General features: G+C 45.5%; 1 protein-coding gene across 1 annotated transcript in view; it reads right to left on the bottom strand.

Moving 5' to 3' along the window:
- Positions 1 to 5183: 5183 nt before the first annotated feature.
- The window catches only part of LHFPL4 (lipoma HMGIC fusion partner-like 4), a 47619-nt gene continuing 32211 nt past the window's right edge, over positions 5184 to 20591 (bottom strand). The window contains exons 2-3 of the mRNA XM_008593706.1: positions 8907 to 9143; positions 5184 to 6290 (exon numbers count right to left, since the gene is read on the bottom strand). Of these exons, the coding sequence (XP_008591928.1) occupies positions 6190 to 6290; positions 8907 to 9143 (338 nt within the window). The 3' untranslated portion in view covers positions 5184 to 6189. The remainder of the gene's footprint in view (positions 6291 to 8906; positions 9144 to 20591) is intronic.

Raw genomic sequence — 20591 nt, 5'->3', positions numbered from 1 at the left:
TGCCTCTTCCCAGGGTTACTGGACAGGGCATTTCTTGTCTCTGCAAAACCATCCTCTGCACCCTGGGCAAGCTCCTGCTCACCTGCCTGGGGCCTTGTTCCTTCAGTCATCCTCTCTTTTTCCTCTTACTTGCCATGGCCTGTGGATGTTTGGAAAGCTCCCATATTTAAAGAAATATCCTCTTCTAGGTAACACGCTGATCCTTGTCCACTGCTGGTTCCTTTCGTGTACTTGATAATTCCTGAATGAATTCCCATCACTCGTTTCCCCTTCTTACCCGCACTTCAAATCGTCATCTCCACTCAGTCTCCTCCCACTCTCTCCCCCACCAAGCAGACATCAATTGTGCTCTCCCCACACTCCTGACATGTTCTTACCAAGTTCACTGGTGACCTCCTTGTTCCCAAATCCCGTGGACACATTTTTCAGTCCCTTATACTGAACCTCTCTGCTCCATCTGACCAGTTGACCTTCTCCTTGAACTTTAAGTCCTCGGTTTCTGTAACACCACACTAAGTTCTCCTTACAGCCCTCTGGCTCTCTCTCCATTGTCCTCTCCTCTGTGGACTTCCATTCCTCTGGCTGTCCTTGATGTTGTGGTGTTTGCCAGTGTTCCATGGCCCCGTGCTCTTTTCACACTAGACAGTCACCCTGAGCAGGCTCATCTATGCTTCTGATTTCAACCATTACCTGTAGCTGACATTTTTGACCCAGATTTTTCTCTTGTGCTCCCAAATCTATATAAGGCAACTGTCCTCTGGACACTCCACCAAGGTGTTGCACATAGATCTTAAACCCAGCACATCTCAAACTGAACTGATCATCTTTGTTTTGGTGGTGGGGGATTGTTTATTTTTTGGCAGCTGGCCTGTACAGGGATCCGAACCTTTGACCTTGGTGTTATAACAACGTGCTCTAAATAACTGGACTAACCAGCCAGCCCTGAACTGATCATCCTGATCCCCTGCCATATTGGCAAATCTTTCTAGTGTCCCAAGCAAAAAATGTAACTGTCTTCCTTAAGGCCAGTCTATCCCCATCCACACAATCAATTGGTTACCAAGTGTCCTCAGTTCTACGTCCTGATTATCGAACTTCTTACTTCTCTAAAGAACCACTGCCATCACCTTGCTTCAGGCAGGCTTCTCATTTCCCTGTCATTGAAATTGTCCCCCTTTAACTCAGCCCCCTAACACCACAACCCAAGTGATGTTTCTAAAATGCAAATCTAATTGTGTCCCTCTCCTGATTAAAATCCTTCTGTGGTCCCCATTGCTCTTATGTCCGATCCCTATACACAGCCTCTGAGCTTTTTCACGATGTGGCCCTTGCCTGTCTCTCCAGACCCCCCTCTTACCCCTCCCTGCCTCACACTCTACACTTCAGCATTGCTAAGTGGCTTTTGGTTCTCTGCCCCTACAATTCTGCTTCTTGCCTCGGTCTCCTTCCTCAAGGTGCCTTCTATTCCGTGAATGGCCTTCCTGACCCTTGCCTGCCTAACTCCTCCCCTTCCCCCATTAAAACCTTCCCCTACTCTGCCCACCCCACCAAACACCATGGAAGGTGTCCCTACCCAGAGCCCCCATGACACCCTGCACTTAGCAAATTATACATTATTTTTACATGTTCATCTATCTTCCCAATCAGACTTACCCTTAAGATAGGGTCTCTGTTCTGTTCATTTTTTTCTGGCTTAAGTGCTTAGCGTACACTAAGTGCTGAAAATGTGTTGAACATCAACCATGATCAGGCTTGCTAGAAAGAAAAAATGTGTTGAATGAAGATTCATCTCCCAAGGGCAAAAATTATAGTCAATGAGGCTACCATATGGGTACATTACAATGTACCAGATGCTGTGCTGAGCAATTCTCATAAATTCCATCCTTGTTCCTTACAACTTCCCTGTGAGATAGTCACCACTGTTATCCCCATTTATTCAGCGGGGATTTAGAGAGAGGTGAAGTGACTTATCCAAGTACACACAGGCAGAAGAGTGTGATGCTTGTTTGCTTTAGTCAGAGTCTTAAGTCCAAAGTCAAACCGCGCTGTCAGGAGTGTGCAGAGACTGCTGACTACCCTCTCCATTCATTCTCTCCTTTCTAACAGAACCCCAATTTTATTTAGGTTGACAATGTGCCCAGTCAACAGACTACATTTTCAGCCTCCTTTACAGCTACCTGTGCTGTGCGACTCAGTCCCATGGGATTTCCAGAAGTTTCCTCCAGTGAAATGTAGACCAGGTGACTGGAGCTCTAGCAGCCGTCTTGGGCCATGAGGTGTTCCTGAGGATGGAAGCCAGGATTGAAAATGGCTGTGCAGAAAGATAGGAGTCTGGGTTCCTGATAACATTGTAGGCCATATCAGTCATGCTCCGGCTACCTCCAGACTTGTTTTTTTTTTTTTTTTTTAAATGTGAAAGTAAAATAAACTGTCTCGTTAAACCACAGTAGTAGGACTCTGTTAATACGCAGTCAAACCTGATACAAGAGGTCAGGTTGAATCTCACCCCTCTTGATCCCATGGGGACTGACTCAGAGAAGCAGCAGCCAGCATGGGTGATATAAAGCATTTCTTTATTTGAACGTCATTCCACCTGCACTGAAGCTCAAATCCAGCAGCAGCAGAAGGGGTCAGGACCAAAATAAATGTTACCAAATTGGACAACGAACAGCGAGGACACATTCAGACAGAACTTACTAATGGGGTGTAGACAACACCAAACTATCCTAACAACACACAGCACAGGCCCTCAAAGGACTGCCAGGCAGAGCTCTGGGAAGTACTGTGGCTCCCTCACTCCCTTCTCAGGAAACACCAGTCCCCCCCAAAGCCTGGCCCTGAGCCAGGCAGGGGCCTGCAGAAGATTCTTGTGCTGGGAAGATCCCACCTTCTCCAAAGAGAGCATTTCCTTTTCTCTGTTCACACTGGAAGCTGGAGAAGGGTGATTCTCCCTACGCCCAAGCAGGAATCTCAAAAGGCCAGAGAATCTTTCCAAACAGGCTTGTCTACAAGCTCTCATCTTCTCAGCTATTCCAGGATGAAAAGAATCTTGATCCTACCCACATTCTTCACTCCCTCAGGAAAAGTTTTCCTCCATGGTACTGGCCCCCAGTGAGGAACTTTTTCACATCCCCGAGGCCCAGAAGGACTTTACTGACCAGTGCTATGGACCAGAGACTGAACCATGTCTAGGTGGTGGCTGATTTGGCCTCTCCTGAAAGAGTCCCCACACCAGGGCAGAGGAAAGTGGGTAGTGCCAGATCCTCCCCGATCCAGTCACAGTTGCTCCTGGAGGATTTCTTCCAGGGACCTAGAGCCAGAAGGCTCCAGTTTAGAGCCTAAGAGGCCTTCCTGGGGTCAGAACAGAGATGCTGACCTTCTCTGCTGACCACTTCCTGAAGGCTAAAGCCAAATTACGTGCCTCGGGTGAAGGCGAACCTTCCCATGGTGTCTGCATCGCCCCGGGGAAAGCCTCACCCGGGGCCCCTGGCTGAAGTGCCTGTTACCCCCTCTGTTCCCACCTCTGCTGACCCCTCAGGGGCCAGGCTACAGTTTGGTCCCCACTCCAACCTCTGTTCCTTCCCTGTGTTACTCTGGGAGTACCTCAGACTTCAGCCCACCCAACCCCGCTTCCCTAACCCCAAACTAGTTGTTGTATCTCCAGGCTGCTCCTTACTTGCCAGGGCAGCGACTGGCTGGGGTTAGGGGCAGGGGGCATGGGAACATTGTCCAGTGGCCCCAAAGGAAACTGGCCCCCCTCTTCTGTACCTCACCCACTCCTACCACAGTCTGGACTCGGTTCCCCTCTGCCCTCCTTTGTGGGTCCCCCACCCCAAGCCTCCACGAAGGGATGGTGTCTCGGCTGCCTGTGCCCTGGGCCTCCAGCCTTTGGTCTCTGAGGGGGTCAGCTGTAACCTCTCCACCAGGGCACAGGGGTCTGGTGGCCCCTTGGACGGTAGGTGTCCTTGGCGGAACAAGTGCTCAGGCTCTGTCTCTCCTTCCCTTCTCTCTGCATCCCAGTCTTGCCGCCCTTCCCCAAACCCCCTCTCCTGTCACTGCTCCCCCAGTCCTAGTCCTTTTTCAATCTTTCCATCCATCGCCCAACCCCCCTGCCATGTTCTCTGTCCCTCATGGTCCCCTCTGTCTCTCTTCCTCTCTCCTTCCTCCATCTGCCCCTCTTCGGTCTCTCTGTACCTCTCCTCCTCCCGGCCTCCTCTCTGTCCCCACTCTGTGCTCTCCCCATTCCTGATCACTTCTCCTGGCCCCTCCCCATCCGACACTGGGCTTTGGTTTGTGTCTTGGAGGAACTCACTCCTGCCCGCCCCGCCATGAGGTTCCCCTCACCCCCCATGTCACACGGATCCTGCTGTACAGCCCCACCCCCAGCGGCGTGGCTGCAGGGAGGGGCTTGCTGGGGACAGGAGAGGGGAGCACAGTGCTGGGGCCAGAGATGGGGGCGGTGACTGCCCAAGGGGAGCCAGCGGAGGAGGTGGGGTCAGGGCTTGGTAAGGTCCTGGCGTCAGGAGTCCTACCAGGACCCAGTGTCTGATCCGCTTAGGGTCCAGATGGGGGAGCCAGGCAAAGACTTTCTAGGGTCTTTCTCGGCAATGCTAACTCTCAGGTCCAAGTCCTGTGGGAATGAACACAAGGTGGGCAAATACGTGGCACTCAGGCTGCCTCCCCGCTCTGGCTGAGGCCCCCGGAACTACAGGATAACGACACGCTTCCCCATTGAGCCTGCAGGGGGCGCCGCGCTCCGGTGCAGCCGCGGACCCGGCAGCCAGGAGGAGGCGCCGTGCATGAAGCCGGCCTGCCGCCCCTCGACTAGGCGCGCTCACGAGTTGTCCCCGGGTGGGGACAACCAGGGCTGGATGGCTCTGCCGCCAAATCCACAAGGTAACGAGGGGTGTTCAAAAAACACCTGGAGTCTTCCTCACCTGCTCCCTGCTAAAGGGGAAGGAGATACCCCCACAGTGGGAGGAGAGGGGGAGAGAATACTTCTCATCTGCCCCCCACGCACATACTCACATGCGCACACACACACACACGCACACGCACCCTCGCACACGCACGCGCACACTCGCACACGCACACACTCGTGCCCCGGCTCTAAGCTCTGCCCGTCAGGCTGCAGACCCTGGGCATATCACAAGGAGAGTAGAGGGAAAGGAGGAGAAGGCGGCAGGGACAGGTGACAAGGCCTGGGGGTGGGAGGACAGGGGTACCCTGTTCAGAGGTGACCTGCAAGTTCAAGTTATGCAGAAAAGTATCAAAGAGGCAAGACAGTCTCTGCCCTTGGCAGATGCCAGGGTGTGGAGGATGTGAGAAAGGACAGAAGGGGTGGTGCATCCCCTAATTCCCCACCTTTGGGCCCCCTCCACACCCCCAACACTGACAACAGGGCCAAGAAGTCTGTGCTGTACAAAACAGGCCAGGGTCAAGGGTCCAGTCACGGTGACACATCCCAGCAGAGAGGAGGCCAGGCCAGCCCAGTCTGCGCAGCTCCCAAGCTCCAGCTGCCGAGATCAGGGGCCACCTCCTGCAGCCTCCAGAGCCTGAATGTCTTTTCTCAGGCTCTGGGCTGAGCGGGGCCCAGGCAGCGGTGGACAGGGAGGCCCTGTGCTTTCTCCCTCTGCGCAGCTCAGATTCCTTTGGGAGAGCTGCGAGCAGGCTGGAGCGGGGGCAGAGGAGGCCCTGGGGAGGCTGGTGGCACCTGGAGCTCTGTGGCAGATGTGGTGGAACCATCAAGGGCAAAAAAAAGTAGGAAAGAGTCCGGCCCCCTGTGGGGCAGTGTCTTGAATACATTTCTGTAGGTGGCAGGGACCAGAGGAGGTAAGGATACAGCCAAGCCACAGCCCTCCAGTCTGAGGGGGCCTGGGGAGTTGGGGCCTCCAAGCCAGGCCAGAGAGGAGAAGAAGAAGCCCAAGCAACTGGGGGATTCCGGCTCCCTTAGGTAAAATTGAGGTAGGAGCCAGAATCAGGCCCTCCCAGCATCTGGAGCGCCTCTCCCCTCCCCCCAGCTGCATCCTGGCCCCATTCTCTCATCAAAGCCTGGAGCTCGCAGGCCAGCGGGAGGTGAGAAGTCAGTCTGAGATTGGGGTCTTCCCTCGGAGCTTGAATGGAGGGATGAGAGGGCAGGAGACAGGACAAGCTGAGGTCAGGTCAATTCCTGGGCTGTGATCCTGGCCTTCAGGGTCCCTGTGAGTGAGCGACAGGGCAGGGGAGGACTCCCCATCCAGAGACATCACCCCCTGGCCGTAACACGGAGCTTACTGTAGTGCCCACAAAATCTAAGAGAGAGAGAGAGAGAGAGAGAATTGGAGAAAGTCAGAGACCACCCAGGCATTAGAGTTCCCCTCAGCCACTCCCCAGGGCAAATGTGGACAGACAGGTGAACTGCACAGGCTCTGGAATCCCAACCAAGCCTCTGACTAGCAGCATGGCCTTGAGCAAGCCACTGGTCCTCTCCAAGCCCCGATTTCCTCATCTTTTTTTGGTGGCTTGTCCCAATACAGGGATTCAAACCCATGACCTTGGTGTTATAAGGCTGTGCTCTAACCAACTGAGCTAACCGGCCGGACATCCTTATCTGTAAAACGGGGATAATAGCCTATGTCACAGGGCAATTCTGAAGGGTCAAAAAGAGACAAATAATGTCAGCCAAGGACTTGGCACAATGTTTGGCACATAGTAAATGCTGGAAATAATGGCAATTTTATTTTTTAGTTTTGTTCCAGAGGTCTTTGGCTCAGAACTGAACTACGAGGCTCACTCACTGCAAACTCTCCATAAGGGATGGAGATCCCCAGGCGCTGAAAGAAGGCAACTTTCTCCCTTCCATCACTTATAACACTGAGTTGTTAGGTGGCTTTAGGGAGGGTGGCAGGAACCCCCGGTGGGCCCACCTCACCTGTCACTTCCCCAAAGTCTTGCACTTCTGGAAGTTGCCACCAGAGGGCAGGCCCTGACCCCACACCAGGAACCACAGAAACCACCTGGTCTAAGAGTCTCTATCAGAAGGAGCTTCTGAGGACCGGTTAGCAAACCAGCAACCCAGGAGACACTGGGACAGGAAATCTCTGGCCTCACCAGGATGAGACAGGCAGTGTGATAGCAGGCAAGAGCTTGGGCTTTGGACTTGGACCTGGGCTCAAATCCTGACTCCACCACTTAAATGACCTCCGGCAAGTTACTCAAGCTCTCTGAACCTGGGCTTGCTTTCTCACTTGTGGTGGTGATACCTGCCTCATGGGGAGTTGTGAGGATTGACAGCTTTGACAGAGCATTCACCACGTGGCAGACCCTGCCTGCCACTTCACAAGCACAATCATTCTTTTTACCTCACATGACAGCCCTGGGAGGTGTACAATTCTCATCACCCTCATTTTATGAAATGCAGGTCGGGAGTTGTGAGGATTGACAGCTTTGACAGAGCATTCACCACGTGGCAGACCCTGCCTGCCACTTCACAAGCACAATCATTCTTTCTACCTCACATGACAGCCCTGGGAGGTGTACAATTCTCATCACCCTCATTTTATGAAATGCAGGAAACTGAAGCTGAAGGTTAAGTAGTTTCTAAGCTCAACCTGCTTCCAATACAGACAATCTGCTTCCACAGTCCAAGAGTTTAATCACAACACTAAACTACCTCCTGCCAAATGAGATAACACAGTGCATATGTTAATTTCACTTGATCCTCACTGCTGTTATTCCCATTGTATAGGTGAGGAGAGACTCCAGGAGATGAATATAATTAATGTAAGTGCTAAACACAGACCCAGCACATACCAACAGCTCAAGAAGGGTGTGACTATGAACATCACTACTCTCATTTCTCAAAGTAAAGAGCGCACGCCCAGACAGACAAGCGTCCACCAGTGCAGCGTGTCCCCTTGCTCTTGGGGAAGGGTCGGCCTCTGGGTCAGAGGACTGCTGGGTACCACCCCTTTGGAAATCGATCTGGCACTAGCATTACAATCTGAAGCACACAATTCCACTTCTGGAAAGGCACCAAGAAAACACTCGCACATGTGTAGAGAAGGCACTACGAAGATGTTCATTAGGCATTGTCAGTTATAGTAAAAAACTGGAACCCTCCCTAACAGCCCCTGAAAGAATAATTAAATAAACTACAGTTCCTTCATCTTCTGTTGTAATGTTTGTACATGCATAGGAAAGGGTCTGATAACGGCCGTTATTCCAGAGGCTCTGGCCTTAGGTATAAAATATTTCTTTATTGTATTTTAACCTTATTTGATAATACTAATCATAAAGCATACTGTAATAAACACCTGTGAACTCACCAGTCCAGAACTATAACACTGCAGTAACGTGCACATCCCCACCTGCCTTTGGCTTGTGCCCAGGCTTCCTCCTTTCATCCCAACCACAGGTGACCATTATCCTGCCTTTTCTGTTTTAATCATTTCTTCCCTGTTTCTTATATGTGCATGTATATATATATATATGGTACTACCATAAATGCATATATGTTTAAACAACACGCTTAGTTTTTCTTGGTTTTGAGCTCAATAAAAATGTCACTCTGTCATCTCTGGAACTTGATCTTTTTTACCTTTCTCAATATTATGTTGCCAAGACGCATCCATTCCGCCACACAGAACTGAAGGGCGTCCATTGTCACAGCTGAGAACTACGCAGTGATGTGAATATACCACAATTAATCTATCTATCCTCCTGTCGATGGCCATTTAGGTTGTTTCTAGTTGTTTGCTCTTATGAAACCGCTGCCACCAGCACTCTTGCACATTTCTCACGGGTTTTTTACCGCGAGGTGGGTCTGCTGGGTCAATGAGCAGACCTGAGGGATAAGGCCACCTTTGCAAGATGTTCTCCCACGTGTGCGGAACGCACCCGCGCCCCGCGCCCGCGCGTGCACTCGCCTTTGTTCCCCTGCTTCAGCTCCTCCTGCAGCAGGTCTGTTTGCCGGTTGCCCAGCACGAAGGCGAGGAAGGAGAGGATGAGGGCGTTGAGGATGCCGATGATGGCCAGGATGTAGGCCCAGCGCACCGAACAGTCCCCCAGGGAGTACTTCCCTGTCTTGGCCCCGCACATGTCCCGGATGGTCTCGGCGTCCCAGCCGTCGGGGAAGATCATGCAGCCCAGGACGAGGCACAGCGCTGAGGGGCGCGAGCGCAGGGCCCACCGCCGGGGCAGGAAGGAAGAGAGAAGGGGTCGTTATGCTCCGGTCTCAGGACACCAGAAGCCCTCCTCGCACTGGCTGCCAGCACGCCCCTCCGCCCATCATCCCAGCTGAGTGCTTGTTAACCGCTTCCAGTGGCTGCCAGAGAGACAAGAGACAGGGACGAGGGCCTCCCGCCTCGGGGAGCAGAAACTTTCTAGAACCTCAATGCCCTCTCCCTCCCCCATCAAATCAGCTCCTCCTCCAGGAAGCCTTCCAGGAAATATGAGAAAATAGCAAACCACAGCCACCGCCTTCAGCTCCTTCTAGCATGTTGGCCATCGTTTTTTTACTTTGTTGTCATTCGTTCAACAAATGTGTTTATTGGGTGCCATTTTCCTTTCCTTCAAGATGTTGGAAATTCGTTCTCACTCAAGCGGTGGAGTGCTGTGCTAAGTGAACAGACTGTGGAGTGCGAAGGACAGGGTTTAACCTAGTTCTTCCACTTACTCGGCGGTAGGACCCTGGGGGGGTGCCACTGACTCTGAACGGGCCTGTTTCTGTCTGTGCAATAGAAACCACAGTACTTACCTCACAGCGTGGTGGCCAGGATTAAATGAAGTACTGCTTGTAAGACACTTCACTCAGTGTCAGGCACTCACTCAGGTAGTGTTTCTTGACGGCCCACTGGGTGCCATGCAGTAGACCAGGCCCGGGGCAGGGGGAAGTACTTGTAACAGGGTACTTTGAAAAGTTTGTGGAAAAGTAGAATTAATAATATGAATTTTCCATTAACTTTTTTGGGGGGTAGGGGGGCAGCCAGCTGGTAGAGGGATTGAACCCTGGACCTTGACCTTGGGGTTATCAGCACTGACTGAGCTAATTGGCCAACCCCCATGAACTTTTTGAAGACCCTTCATATTCTAGCCTCGTGGAGTTTGCAGTATAGTGAGGAAGAGGTGCTTTATGGCAAAGTGGTTAAGAAGGCTGGGACTCAAATCCTGGCTCAGTGACCTTGAGCCAGTTCCTTCATCTTTAAGCCTCAGTTTCCTCATCTGTCAAACGGGGCTAATGATGGTATCACCAAGTGATTGTAAAGATTATAGGAGGAAGCAACTGTAAAGTGCTTGTCACAGTAAGTCCCTGAGAAATGTCAGCTGTTGTTATTAAAGCTAGTCATAACAGTAAAAATATTACACAAATAAGGAAATAATGAAGGGGGGGCGTTGGTTTCAGGTGAGGAGAGACAGACAGAGAGAGAAAGGAAGAAGGGGCAGGCCAAGAAGGGACTTCAAAATGGTTCCCTCATTAGCATCCACACCCTTTGTGTCTAACAACCCATCTCTTCCAATTCCAGCCCAGGTGGTCTGGGTGGGCTTTTTCCCAGCACTTAGCCTGGTGCCAGTGACCCAAGCCTGAGCCAATCAGCACATTGCCTCCCTCTGGCAACAGCCAATCAGAGCCACCCAGCTTAAGTGAGCAAATGTGGAGGCATGGTCTTCCCTTTGTTACCAAACTGAAAGGGGTTCCTCACCCACCACTCAAAGGACTAAGAAGTCTCTCGCACCAAAGTTTGCCATGTTGAAAGTTAGCATTTATTTAAATGGCCTTTCAAAGGAGCCATGGTAGCTAAAAGAGCTTTAAGACCCTGGACTTCCTGAGAACTTAAAATCACAGATATTTATAGGGCAGGGATTGGGGTAGAGGGTCTCAGGAAGCATGTGAGTGTCTGTGTAATTATTTCTGGCATCCTGGCTAAGGTCCTCCTTGTCTCCTTCAAGTCTGGAAGTGTACAAACTTCAAAGCAGGTTTGTAGCAGCAGGTGTTCGGTGAAGACAACTTGAGATTGGTATTACAGATGTTATATTAAGCCTTAAGGCATTCGGTTAAGGAACAAACATCCTGACCTTCAAATCAAGTTTTAGCCTAAGGGAGTATATGTTTAATCAACTCTAATCTTATCTTATTATTAACTGAATTTGTTTCTCCTAGGAATCCAGCCTGTCCTACTTGGTCAAGCAGATTTTCTTTTGCTATTTTCCCCTTCCCCCCAAGCCAAGGTCAGTTCCAGCTGGAGTTAGGCAAATAGCCAGAGGAAATCCAGATCTGGCCCCGGGTTTCACCTTCTGTGGAGCTATGACTTTGTCTGCTGGCTTGATGTTTCCCTCTTACTGTCTGTTGTTCCCACCAGCATCTGGGCTACTGTGTCTGAGACGCAAAGGTTCCACAGGGCTCTGGTTGGAGCTGTGAGGCCCTTGACCCCACTCCAGGCCCTCGGGGTACTTAACCTGGGTTTTACATGACAGTGATGACAGAGTTGGGGTGGTGGTCAGCTCTGCCCATTGTCCGCGTGCCCACCTAGTCCTCAGGGTACCTCTCCTGTATTCGTCTTTCTTTGCCTCTCTCCCTCCCTCCCTCCCCCCTTTCTCTCTGTCTCTGTCTCTCTCTCTCCCTCTGTCTCTCTCTGCCTCTCTTATCTCTCTCTACCTCTCTCTCTCTCTCTCTCTCTGTCTCTCTCTCTCTCTCACACACACACACACACACACACACACACACACACACACACACACACACCCCTATACTGTGCTTAAGTCTCAGTCTCGACCCTTCCTTTTCCTTTTTCTGTTTAGGTCTCTCAGCATTTAACATCTGTTCAATACCCCTCCTCTTCTCTATTCCTTCTCTGTCTTTTCTCCCTTCTCTATGTCTATCCCCTCACCCTATCCTCTCTCTTGGCCTCTCCCTTGGTACATTCCACAAATAAATGTATGAGTGCCTATTATGTGCCAGGCACTGTGCAGTGTGCTCGGGACACAGGCAGGCATGGGAGCAGAGGCATATGGGGAGATAGAAAATCAACAAGTCAACACACAAGTAGAATAGTTATCCAAGTGAAGGACTGCTTCAAAGTAAACAAACCAGGAGCTGAGACCCAGAATAACCGGGGTGGGCAGAAAAGGCTGGGTCATTCACTTTGCCTCCTTTGCTCTGCAGGGAGAAACACCCAGAAGTCAAACCAATGGAGAAAAGCCAATCAGACAGGTTTCCTTGGACCTGAGGGAAGAGAGGAAGAGACCAATACGGACAGCCTAGGCCAGGGAAGTGCCCAAGAGGCTCAACCATCAGGAGATGGAATGAATACAGACAAGTCAGGCTTCAGCATTCCCATTTGCTAGATGAGGAAACTGAGGCTGTGGTCTTTGGGTTCCAAGTTCAAGTCTCTTTTGGAAATAATGAGCTGACTGAAGAGCTAGCTGCTGCTGAGGCACAGACACAGGTGCAGGGTGCAGAGTGGGGCAAGGTTTCTCAACCTCAGTGTTTTTGACATTCAGGCTGGATGATTCTTCATGGCAGGGGGCCATCCTGTGCATTGTGGGATATTTAGCACCATCTTTGGCCTCTACCCACCAGAAGCTAGTGGCACTACCACTCCCAGTCGTAATAATTTTTTTAAATGTCTCCAGACATGGCCAGATGTCTCCTGGGGGGGATAAGGGTATTATCCCTGATTTAAAATCACTGGTGTAGGGACAGGAGCCCTAGAATGGACTCTCTCCAACCAGTTGCCCCAAAGTCCCTTGACTTTCCCTTCTCCAATCAACCAGGAGGTGTTATGACAAAACTAAGATGAATAATATTAGTATTATTAAATAATGTGATAATAATGTTTAAAAAAATAGCATTGAGTGCTTAACTATGTGTCAGGGTGCTAAGATCCTGACATTCATTGTCTCATTTAATCCTATTAAAAAACTATGAGGTGGGAAAAAATATCACCCTTATTTTAGAGATGGGGAAACTGAGGCTCAGAGGAATCAAGTATCTGATCCAATGTCACAAGCTAGTAAGTGGTGAGATCTGTATGCAGATAGGACCTTAATGTTTTTCTCTGAATAAATTTGCTTTTTAACACAGATTTAAATTTAAGTCGCTTTCAAAGAAAAGGAAACCAGGATCATTTGCCATAAGTAGAAAGACACTATAAATATAATGAAGCCAAAACAATGTTTTTAGATTCTAGTAGATACTTTTGCCTGCCAAATGCTCTGAGCCTGAGGGCTAATCCCTTTTTGTTTCAAAGACCTATTAGTGTGAGAGGAGTTAAAGACATATTAGCACCAAATTAAGACTTCCTCTTTCAAGTTATGAAAGGAATTGGAAATGTATTCACCACTGGCTGCCTGATACCATCTTGCATGTGTCCTATATTTGGGAAACACATCCTACCTTGTCCTGCCCCCATAGAAAGATCAGCTTTATCCTTTACACTACGATTTTAGGCAAAGTCAGTTTACCTCTCTGGGCCTCAGTTTCTTCACCTGTAAAATGAGGGTTACGACATCTGCCCTACCCATTTCATAGAGCTTTTGCTAGAATCAAACGAGAGATAAGAAGTGGCATGGCATATTTCTAAGGGTGGAGTAGGGACAGGACACAGTGACTTTTGGCAGAGTGGGAAAAAAATCTTGGGCAAAAGAGACATGGCTTTTTTCAGATATTCAAGAAATGCCAGCAGTGGCTGCCCAGGGAAGGAGTTAAGCTTATTTTTTTACCGTGTAACCATGACAGAGACAAATAATTTACTACAATAGCTGTTCATTCCTTCTTAATATTAGAAGCTCCAACTTTTAGGTAAGAACATGACTATAGAGAATAAAGACTGCACTTTCCAACCTCCCTTGCAGCTAGATATGGCCACATGGCTAAAAGTCACACAGATGTGTTGCATGGCTTCAAGGAAACAACTTCCCATAAACAGATTTATAAGGATGCCAGAGTGTGCTCTTTGCCCCTTTTTCTTCATTCCTTTCTCCATCCTGCTGCCTGGAATGCAGATGTGATGGCTAGGGATCTAGCAGCCATCTTCAACAATGAGGATAGAGTCATAACCCCGGAGTGACAGAGCAGAGAGCTAGAAGTTGCTAATGACCTCAGGAGTTATCATACCAGTTCTGGACATTTGTTTAACATAAGGGACTAGAACCTTGGGTTGTTAAGCCACAATTATTTGGGGTTTTCTTATCACATGCAGCCAAACCTAATCCTAACTGATAGAATAATATTATGTTTGAATTTTGTATAATGTGTATTTATTGGGAAAAACTGTGTCACAGGGCAAGTGGCTTTACCTCTCTAAACTTCTGTTTTGTAACCGTAGGATGGTGATATCTACTTCTCAAGGCCATGAGAAAGACTAAGCGGTCATCATCATCAACTGTAATGGTGGTACACCTCACTGGTTGTGGAGTCTGAACTGGCATGTGCATTCTTGTAAACACACTGACCCCTTGACTCAATTTTATCCTGTGGCTATACTTGTGCATGTACACAAAGGATGCATACCAAGGTGTTCACTGCACCAGCATCTTTATAATAAAGGACTGAAAACGTATGTCTATTAAGAAGGAACTGGTTAAATAAGTTATGGTGTATCCATGTTATGGAATACTACTAAGCCATTGAAATGAATGGCTCACAATTGTATATGTTGTCATGGAAAATCTTCTAAGGTATATTAAGAAATAAAAAGGATACGAAAGTACAGAATATAGTATATAGTATAAGCCCATCTATTTTAATAGGCATTATTTTTTAGAACAGTTTTAAATTCACAGCAAAATTGGACAGAGGTTTCAAATATTTCCCATAGACCTCCTGGCCCCCACCCCACTGCCTCTCCCCCACTGTCAACATCCCCCACCACAGTGGTAGATTTATTAAAATTGATGGACCAACTCTGACACATCATTATCACCAAAGGCCATAGTTTACATTAGGGTTCACTCTTGGTGTTGTACATTCTATGGGTTTGGACAAATGTATAATAGCATTTATCCACCATTGTAGTGTCACACAGAGTAGTTTCACTGCCCTGAAAATCCCCTGTACTCTGCTTATTCATCCTTCTCTCCCTCCAAACCCTGGCAACCACTGATCTTTCACTGCCTCCACAATGTTTCCTTTTTCAGAATGTCATATAATTGGAATCCCACAGTACGTAGTCTTTTCAGACTGGGCTTCTTTCACTTAGTAATATGCATTTAAGGCTCCTCTATGTCTTTTCATGGCTTGATAGCTCATTTCTTTTTAGTGCTGAATAATATTCCATTTTCTGGATGTACCATAGTTTGTTTATCCATTCACCCATTGAAGGACATCTTAGTTGCTTCCAAGTTTGGGCACTTATGATAAAGCTGCTATAAATAGCCGTGCAGGTTCTTGTGTAGACATGAGTTTTCAACTCCTTTGGGTAAATACCAAGGAGTGTGATTGCTGGATCATATGGCAAGAGTATGTTTACTTTTATAAGAAATTGCCAAACTGTCTTCCAAAGTGGCTGTACCACTTTGCCTTCCTACCAGCAATGAATGAGAGTTTCTGTGGCTTCACATCCTCACCAGCATTTGGTGTTGTCAGTGTCCTGGATTCTGGTGATTCTAATAGGTGTGTAGTGGTATATTATTGTTGTTTTTATTTGCATTTCTCTGATGACATATGATGTGGAGCATCTTTTCATGTGCTTATTTGCCATCTGTATATCTTCTTTGATGAAGTGTCTGTTCAGGTCTTTGACCTGATTTTTAATCAGGTTGTCTTCTCATTTTTGAGTTTTAAGAGTTCTTTTAAGCTTTTATATTTTGAATAACAGTTCTTTACCAGGCATGTCTTTTGCAAATATTTTCTCCCAGTCTGTGACTTGTCTTTTCATTTTTTTGGACAGTGTCACTCACAGAATAGAACTTTTTAACTTTAATGAAGTCCAACATATCAATGCTTTCTTTCATCAATCATGCCCTTAGTGTTATATCTAAAAAGTCATTAACAAACCCAGGGTTATCTAGATATTTTTCTTTTTTCTTTTTTTTTTTTTTTTCCTTTTTGTCTTTTTTCGTGTCCGGCAACGGATCGCAACTATCTAGATATTTTTCTTTTTTCTTTTTTTTTTTTTTTCCTTTTTGTCTTTTTTTGTGTCCGGCAACGGATTGCAACCCTCAGTGTCGTGCCCGTACCGGACCGGGACCGGCAACGGGATCACAGCCCTCGGCGTTGCACCCGCACCTCGCTCAGCCAGTGAGTGCGAACCGGTCTGTATGTGGGATCCGAACCCTCGGCGGGAGTGCCTCCGCACTCCCAAGCGGTGCACTGTAGCAGTGCACCACCGGGCCGGCCCCTCTTTTTTCTTTTAATTTATCAATATACAATGTAGTTGATTTTCATGGCATTGCACCCGCACCTCACTCAGCCAGTGAGCGGGAACCGGTCTGTATGTGGGATCCGAACGCTCGGCGGGAGCGCCTCCGCACTCCCAAGCGGTGCACTGTAGCAGTGCACCACCGGGCCGGCCCCTCTTTTTTCTTTTAATTTATCAATATACAATGTAGTTGATTTTCATGGCCCTTTACCAATTCCTTCTTTTCCTCCCTCCCGCTTCCCACTTCCCCCCTAAATTTTTTCTGTGTTACCTTCTATGAGTTTTACAATTTTACATTTATGTCTGTGATCCATATTGAAGAGTGTAAGGTCTGTATTTATATTGTTAATATTCTTTTGCATGTGGACATTCACTTGTTCCAGCACCATTTGTTGAAGAGACTGTCTTCTCCATTGTTTTGCTTTCGAGCCTTCATCAAAGATCAGTTGACTGTATTTATGTGGGTCTATTTCTGGGCTCTGTACTCTGTCCCATTGATCTATTTGTCCATTTTTTCACTGATACCATTCTGTCTTTTTTTATTTTTTTGGTGGCTGGCTGGTAATACCACACTGTCTCAATTACTGTAGTTTTATAGTAAGACTTAAAGACAGGCAGTGTCAGTTTTCCAACTTTGTACTTCTCCCTCAATATTGTATGGTTATTCTGGGTCTTTTGCCCATCCATATAAACTTTAAAATAAGTTTGTCAATATCCACAAAATAACTTTCTGGGATTTTGACTGAGATTGCATTGAATTTATAAATCATGTTGGAAAGAACTGCTGTCTTGACAATATTGAGTCTTCCTATCCATGAACATGGTATATCTCTCCATTTATTTAGTTCTTAGATTTCTTTCATTGGAGTTTTGTAGTTTTCCTCATATAAATCTTGTACACATTTTGTTACATTTATACCTAAATATTTCATTTTGGGGGTGCCAATTTAAATGGTATTGTGCTTTTCCTTTCATACTCCATTTGTTCATTGCTGGTATATAGGAAAGTGATTAACTTTTGTATATTCACTTTGTATCCTGCAACCTTGCTATGATCACCTATTAGTTCCAGGAGGGTTTTTTTTTTCTTTCTGTTTTTGGGGGTTTTTTTGGTTGATTCTCTCAGATGTTCTACATAGATGATTGTGTCAAACAAAGACAGTTTTACTTCTTTCTTCCTAATCTGTATCCCTTTTATTTCTTTTTTCTTTTTCTTTTTCTTTTTTTTCTTTCTTTCTTTTTTTTTTTTTTTTTTTTTTTTTTTTTTTTTTTTGGTCTTTTTGCATTAAGGACTTCCAGTAAGATGTTGAAAAGCATGGGTAAGAGGGGACACCCTTGTCTTGTTCTTGATCTTCATGGAAAAACTTCTAGTTTCTCACCATTAAATATAATGTTGGCTGCAGGTTTTTTTGTAGGTATTCTTTATCAAGTTGAGGAAGTTCCCCTCTATTCCTAGGTTACTGAGAGGTTTTATCATGTATAGGTGTTGGATTTTGTCAAATGCTTTTTCTGCATCTACTAATATGACCATGTGATTTTTCTTCTTTAGCCTAATGATGTAATGGATTACATTAATTGATTTTCAAATGATGAACCAGCCTTGCATACCTGGGATAAATCCCACTTGGGCATGGTGTAACATTGTTTTCATACACTGTTGAATTCAATTTGCTAATATTTTGTTGAGAATTTTGCATCCATGTTCATGAGAGATATTAGTCTGTAATTTTCCGTTCTTGTAAAGTCTTCGTATGGTTATGATATTAGAGTAATTCTGGCTTCATAAAGTGAGTTAGGAAGTATTCCCTCTCCTTCTATTTTCTGATAGAGAATGTAGATAATTAGTATCATTTTACCCTTAATGTTTGGTAGAATTCACCAGTGAACCCATCTGGGCCTGTTGCTCTCTGTTTCGGAAGGTTATTAATTACTGATTCAAATTCTTTAATAGCTATGGGCCTATTCAGATTGTTTATTTCTTCTTGTGTGAATTTTTGGCAGATTGTCTTTCAAGGAACTGGTCTGTTTTGTTCAGGTTATCAAATTTGTGGTCATAGAGTGGTTCAAAACATTCCTTTCTTATCACTTTAATGTCCATGGGGTCTAAAGTGATGTCTCCTTTTATTTCTTATATTAAAATTTGAGTCTCTCTCCCCACCCCCACATTTTCAGTTAGCCTGGGTAGAGGCTTTTCAATTTTACTGATCTTTTCAAAGAACAAGCTTTTTGTTTTATTGATATTCTGTATTGATTTCCTGTTTTTAACTCAATTGCTTTATGCTCTAATTTTTATTATTATTTTTTGCTGCTGCTTACTTTGGACTTAATTTGCTTTTTTTCTACCTTCTTAATATAGAAGCTTAGATAATTGGTTTCAGAGCTTTCTTCTTTTCTAATATATGCATTCAATGACATAAATTTCCCTCTAACTACTGCTTTCACAGCATCCCACAAATTTTAATGAGCTGTGTTTTCATTCTCATTTAATTCAAAATATTTTAAAATTTCTATTGAGATTTCTTCTTGGATTCATGTGTTATTTAGAAGTGTTGTTTAATCTCCAATTATTTTGGTATTTTCCAGCTATCTTTCTGTTAATGATTTCTAGTTTAATTCCATTGTGCTCTGAAATCAGATATTGTAAGCTTTCTATTTTTTTTTGATAGTTAAGCTGTGTTTTTTGGTCCAGAATGTGGTCTGTATTTCTGAATGTTCCATGTGAGCTTGAGAAGAATTGATTTCTAGTTTAATTCCATTGTGCTCTGAAATCAGATATTGTAAGCTTTCTATTTTTTTTTGATAGTTAAGGTGTGTTTTTTGGTCCAGAATGTGGTCTGTATTTCTGAATGTTCCATGTGAGCTTGAGAAGAATGTGTATCTTGCTGTTGTTGGATGAACTAGTCTATAGCTGTCCATTATATCCAGTTGATTAATGGTGTTGTTGAGTTCAACTGTGTCCAGAATGATTTTCTGCCTGCTGGATCTATCCACTTATGATAGAGGGGTGTTGAAGTCTCCAACTATGATAAGTAGATTCATTTATTTCTCTTTGCAATTCTATCAGGTTTTGCCTCATATATTTTTGACACTCTGTTGTTAGGTGCATATACATTAAGGATTCTTATGTCTCTTGGAGAATTTACTGCTTTATCATTTGGTAATGCCCCTCTTTATCCTTGATAAATTTCTTTGCTCTGAAGTCTGCTCTGTTTCAAGTTAATATATCTATTCCTGCTTTCCTTTGATTAGTGTAGTGTAAGCTTGGTATATCTTCCCACATTCATTTGCTTTTAATCTATGTGTGCCTTTATATTTAAAGTGGGTTTCTTGTAGGACAACATATATTTGGATCTTGTTATTTCATCCATTATGACAATCTCTTTCTTTTAATTGGTGCATTTACAACATCAATGGATGCTCAAAATGATTATTGATATAGTTGGATTAATATCTACCATATTTGTTATTGTTTTCTATTTGTTGCCCTTGTTATTTGTTCCTATTTTTGTCTTTCACTCTTCTCCTGCCTTTTGTGGTTTTAACTGAACATTTTGTATGATTCCATTTTTTTCTCCTTTCTTAAAATATCAGTCATACTTCCTTTTTTTTTTTTAACCTTTTTTAGTAGGTGCCCTAGGGTTTGCAATATACATTTCCAACTAATCCAAGCCGACTTTCAAATAACACTATGCAACTCCATGGGTAGTACAAGCACCTTATAATAACAAAATAGTCCTAATTCCTCCTTTCTGTCCCTTGTATCACTGCTGTCATTCATTTCACTTTAAGCATGCATAATCATATGTGCATAATACACACATGTACATACACAGATACGTGCTTATGTCTGTATGTACATATGTATATACATGTGTATACATGTACATACACAATTAAATACATTGCTGTTGTTATTTTGAACAAACTGTTTTCTGTTAGATCAATTAAGTATAAGAAAAATAAAAGATTTTATTTTACCCTCACTTATTCCTTCTCCAGTGTTGTTCCTTTCCTCATGTAGATTTCACTTTCTGGCCTGTATTGTTTTCCTTCTCTCTGAAGAACTTCTTCTAACACTTCTTGCAAGGCAAGCCTACTGGCAACAAATTCCCTCAACTTTTATTTGTCTGAGAAAGTCTTTATTTCTCCTTCATTTTTGAAGGATAATTTTTCAGGGTACAGAATTCTAGGGTGGTAGGAGGCATGTTTCCATGAACACTTTAAATATTTTACCTCACTCTCTTTTTGCTTGCA

The sequence above is a fragment of the Galeopterus variegatus genome, unplaced genomic scaffold (assembly GCF_000696425.1).
Source record: "Galeopterus variegatus unplaced genomic scaffold, G_variegatus-3.0.2 Scaffold9538, whole genome shotgun sequence".
NCBI lineage: Eukaryota > Metazoa > Chordata > Mammalia > Dermoptera > Cynocephalidae > Galeopterus > Galeopterus variegatus.
Note: the sequence above shows the minus strand (reverse complement) of the source record. Positions and strands in the feature narration are given on the sequence as shown.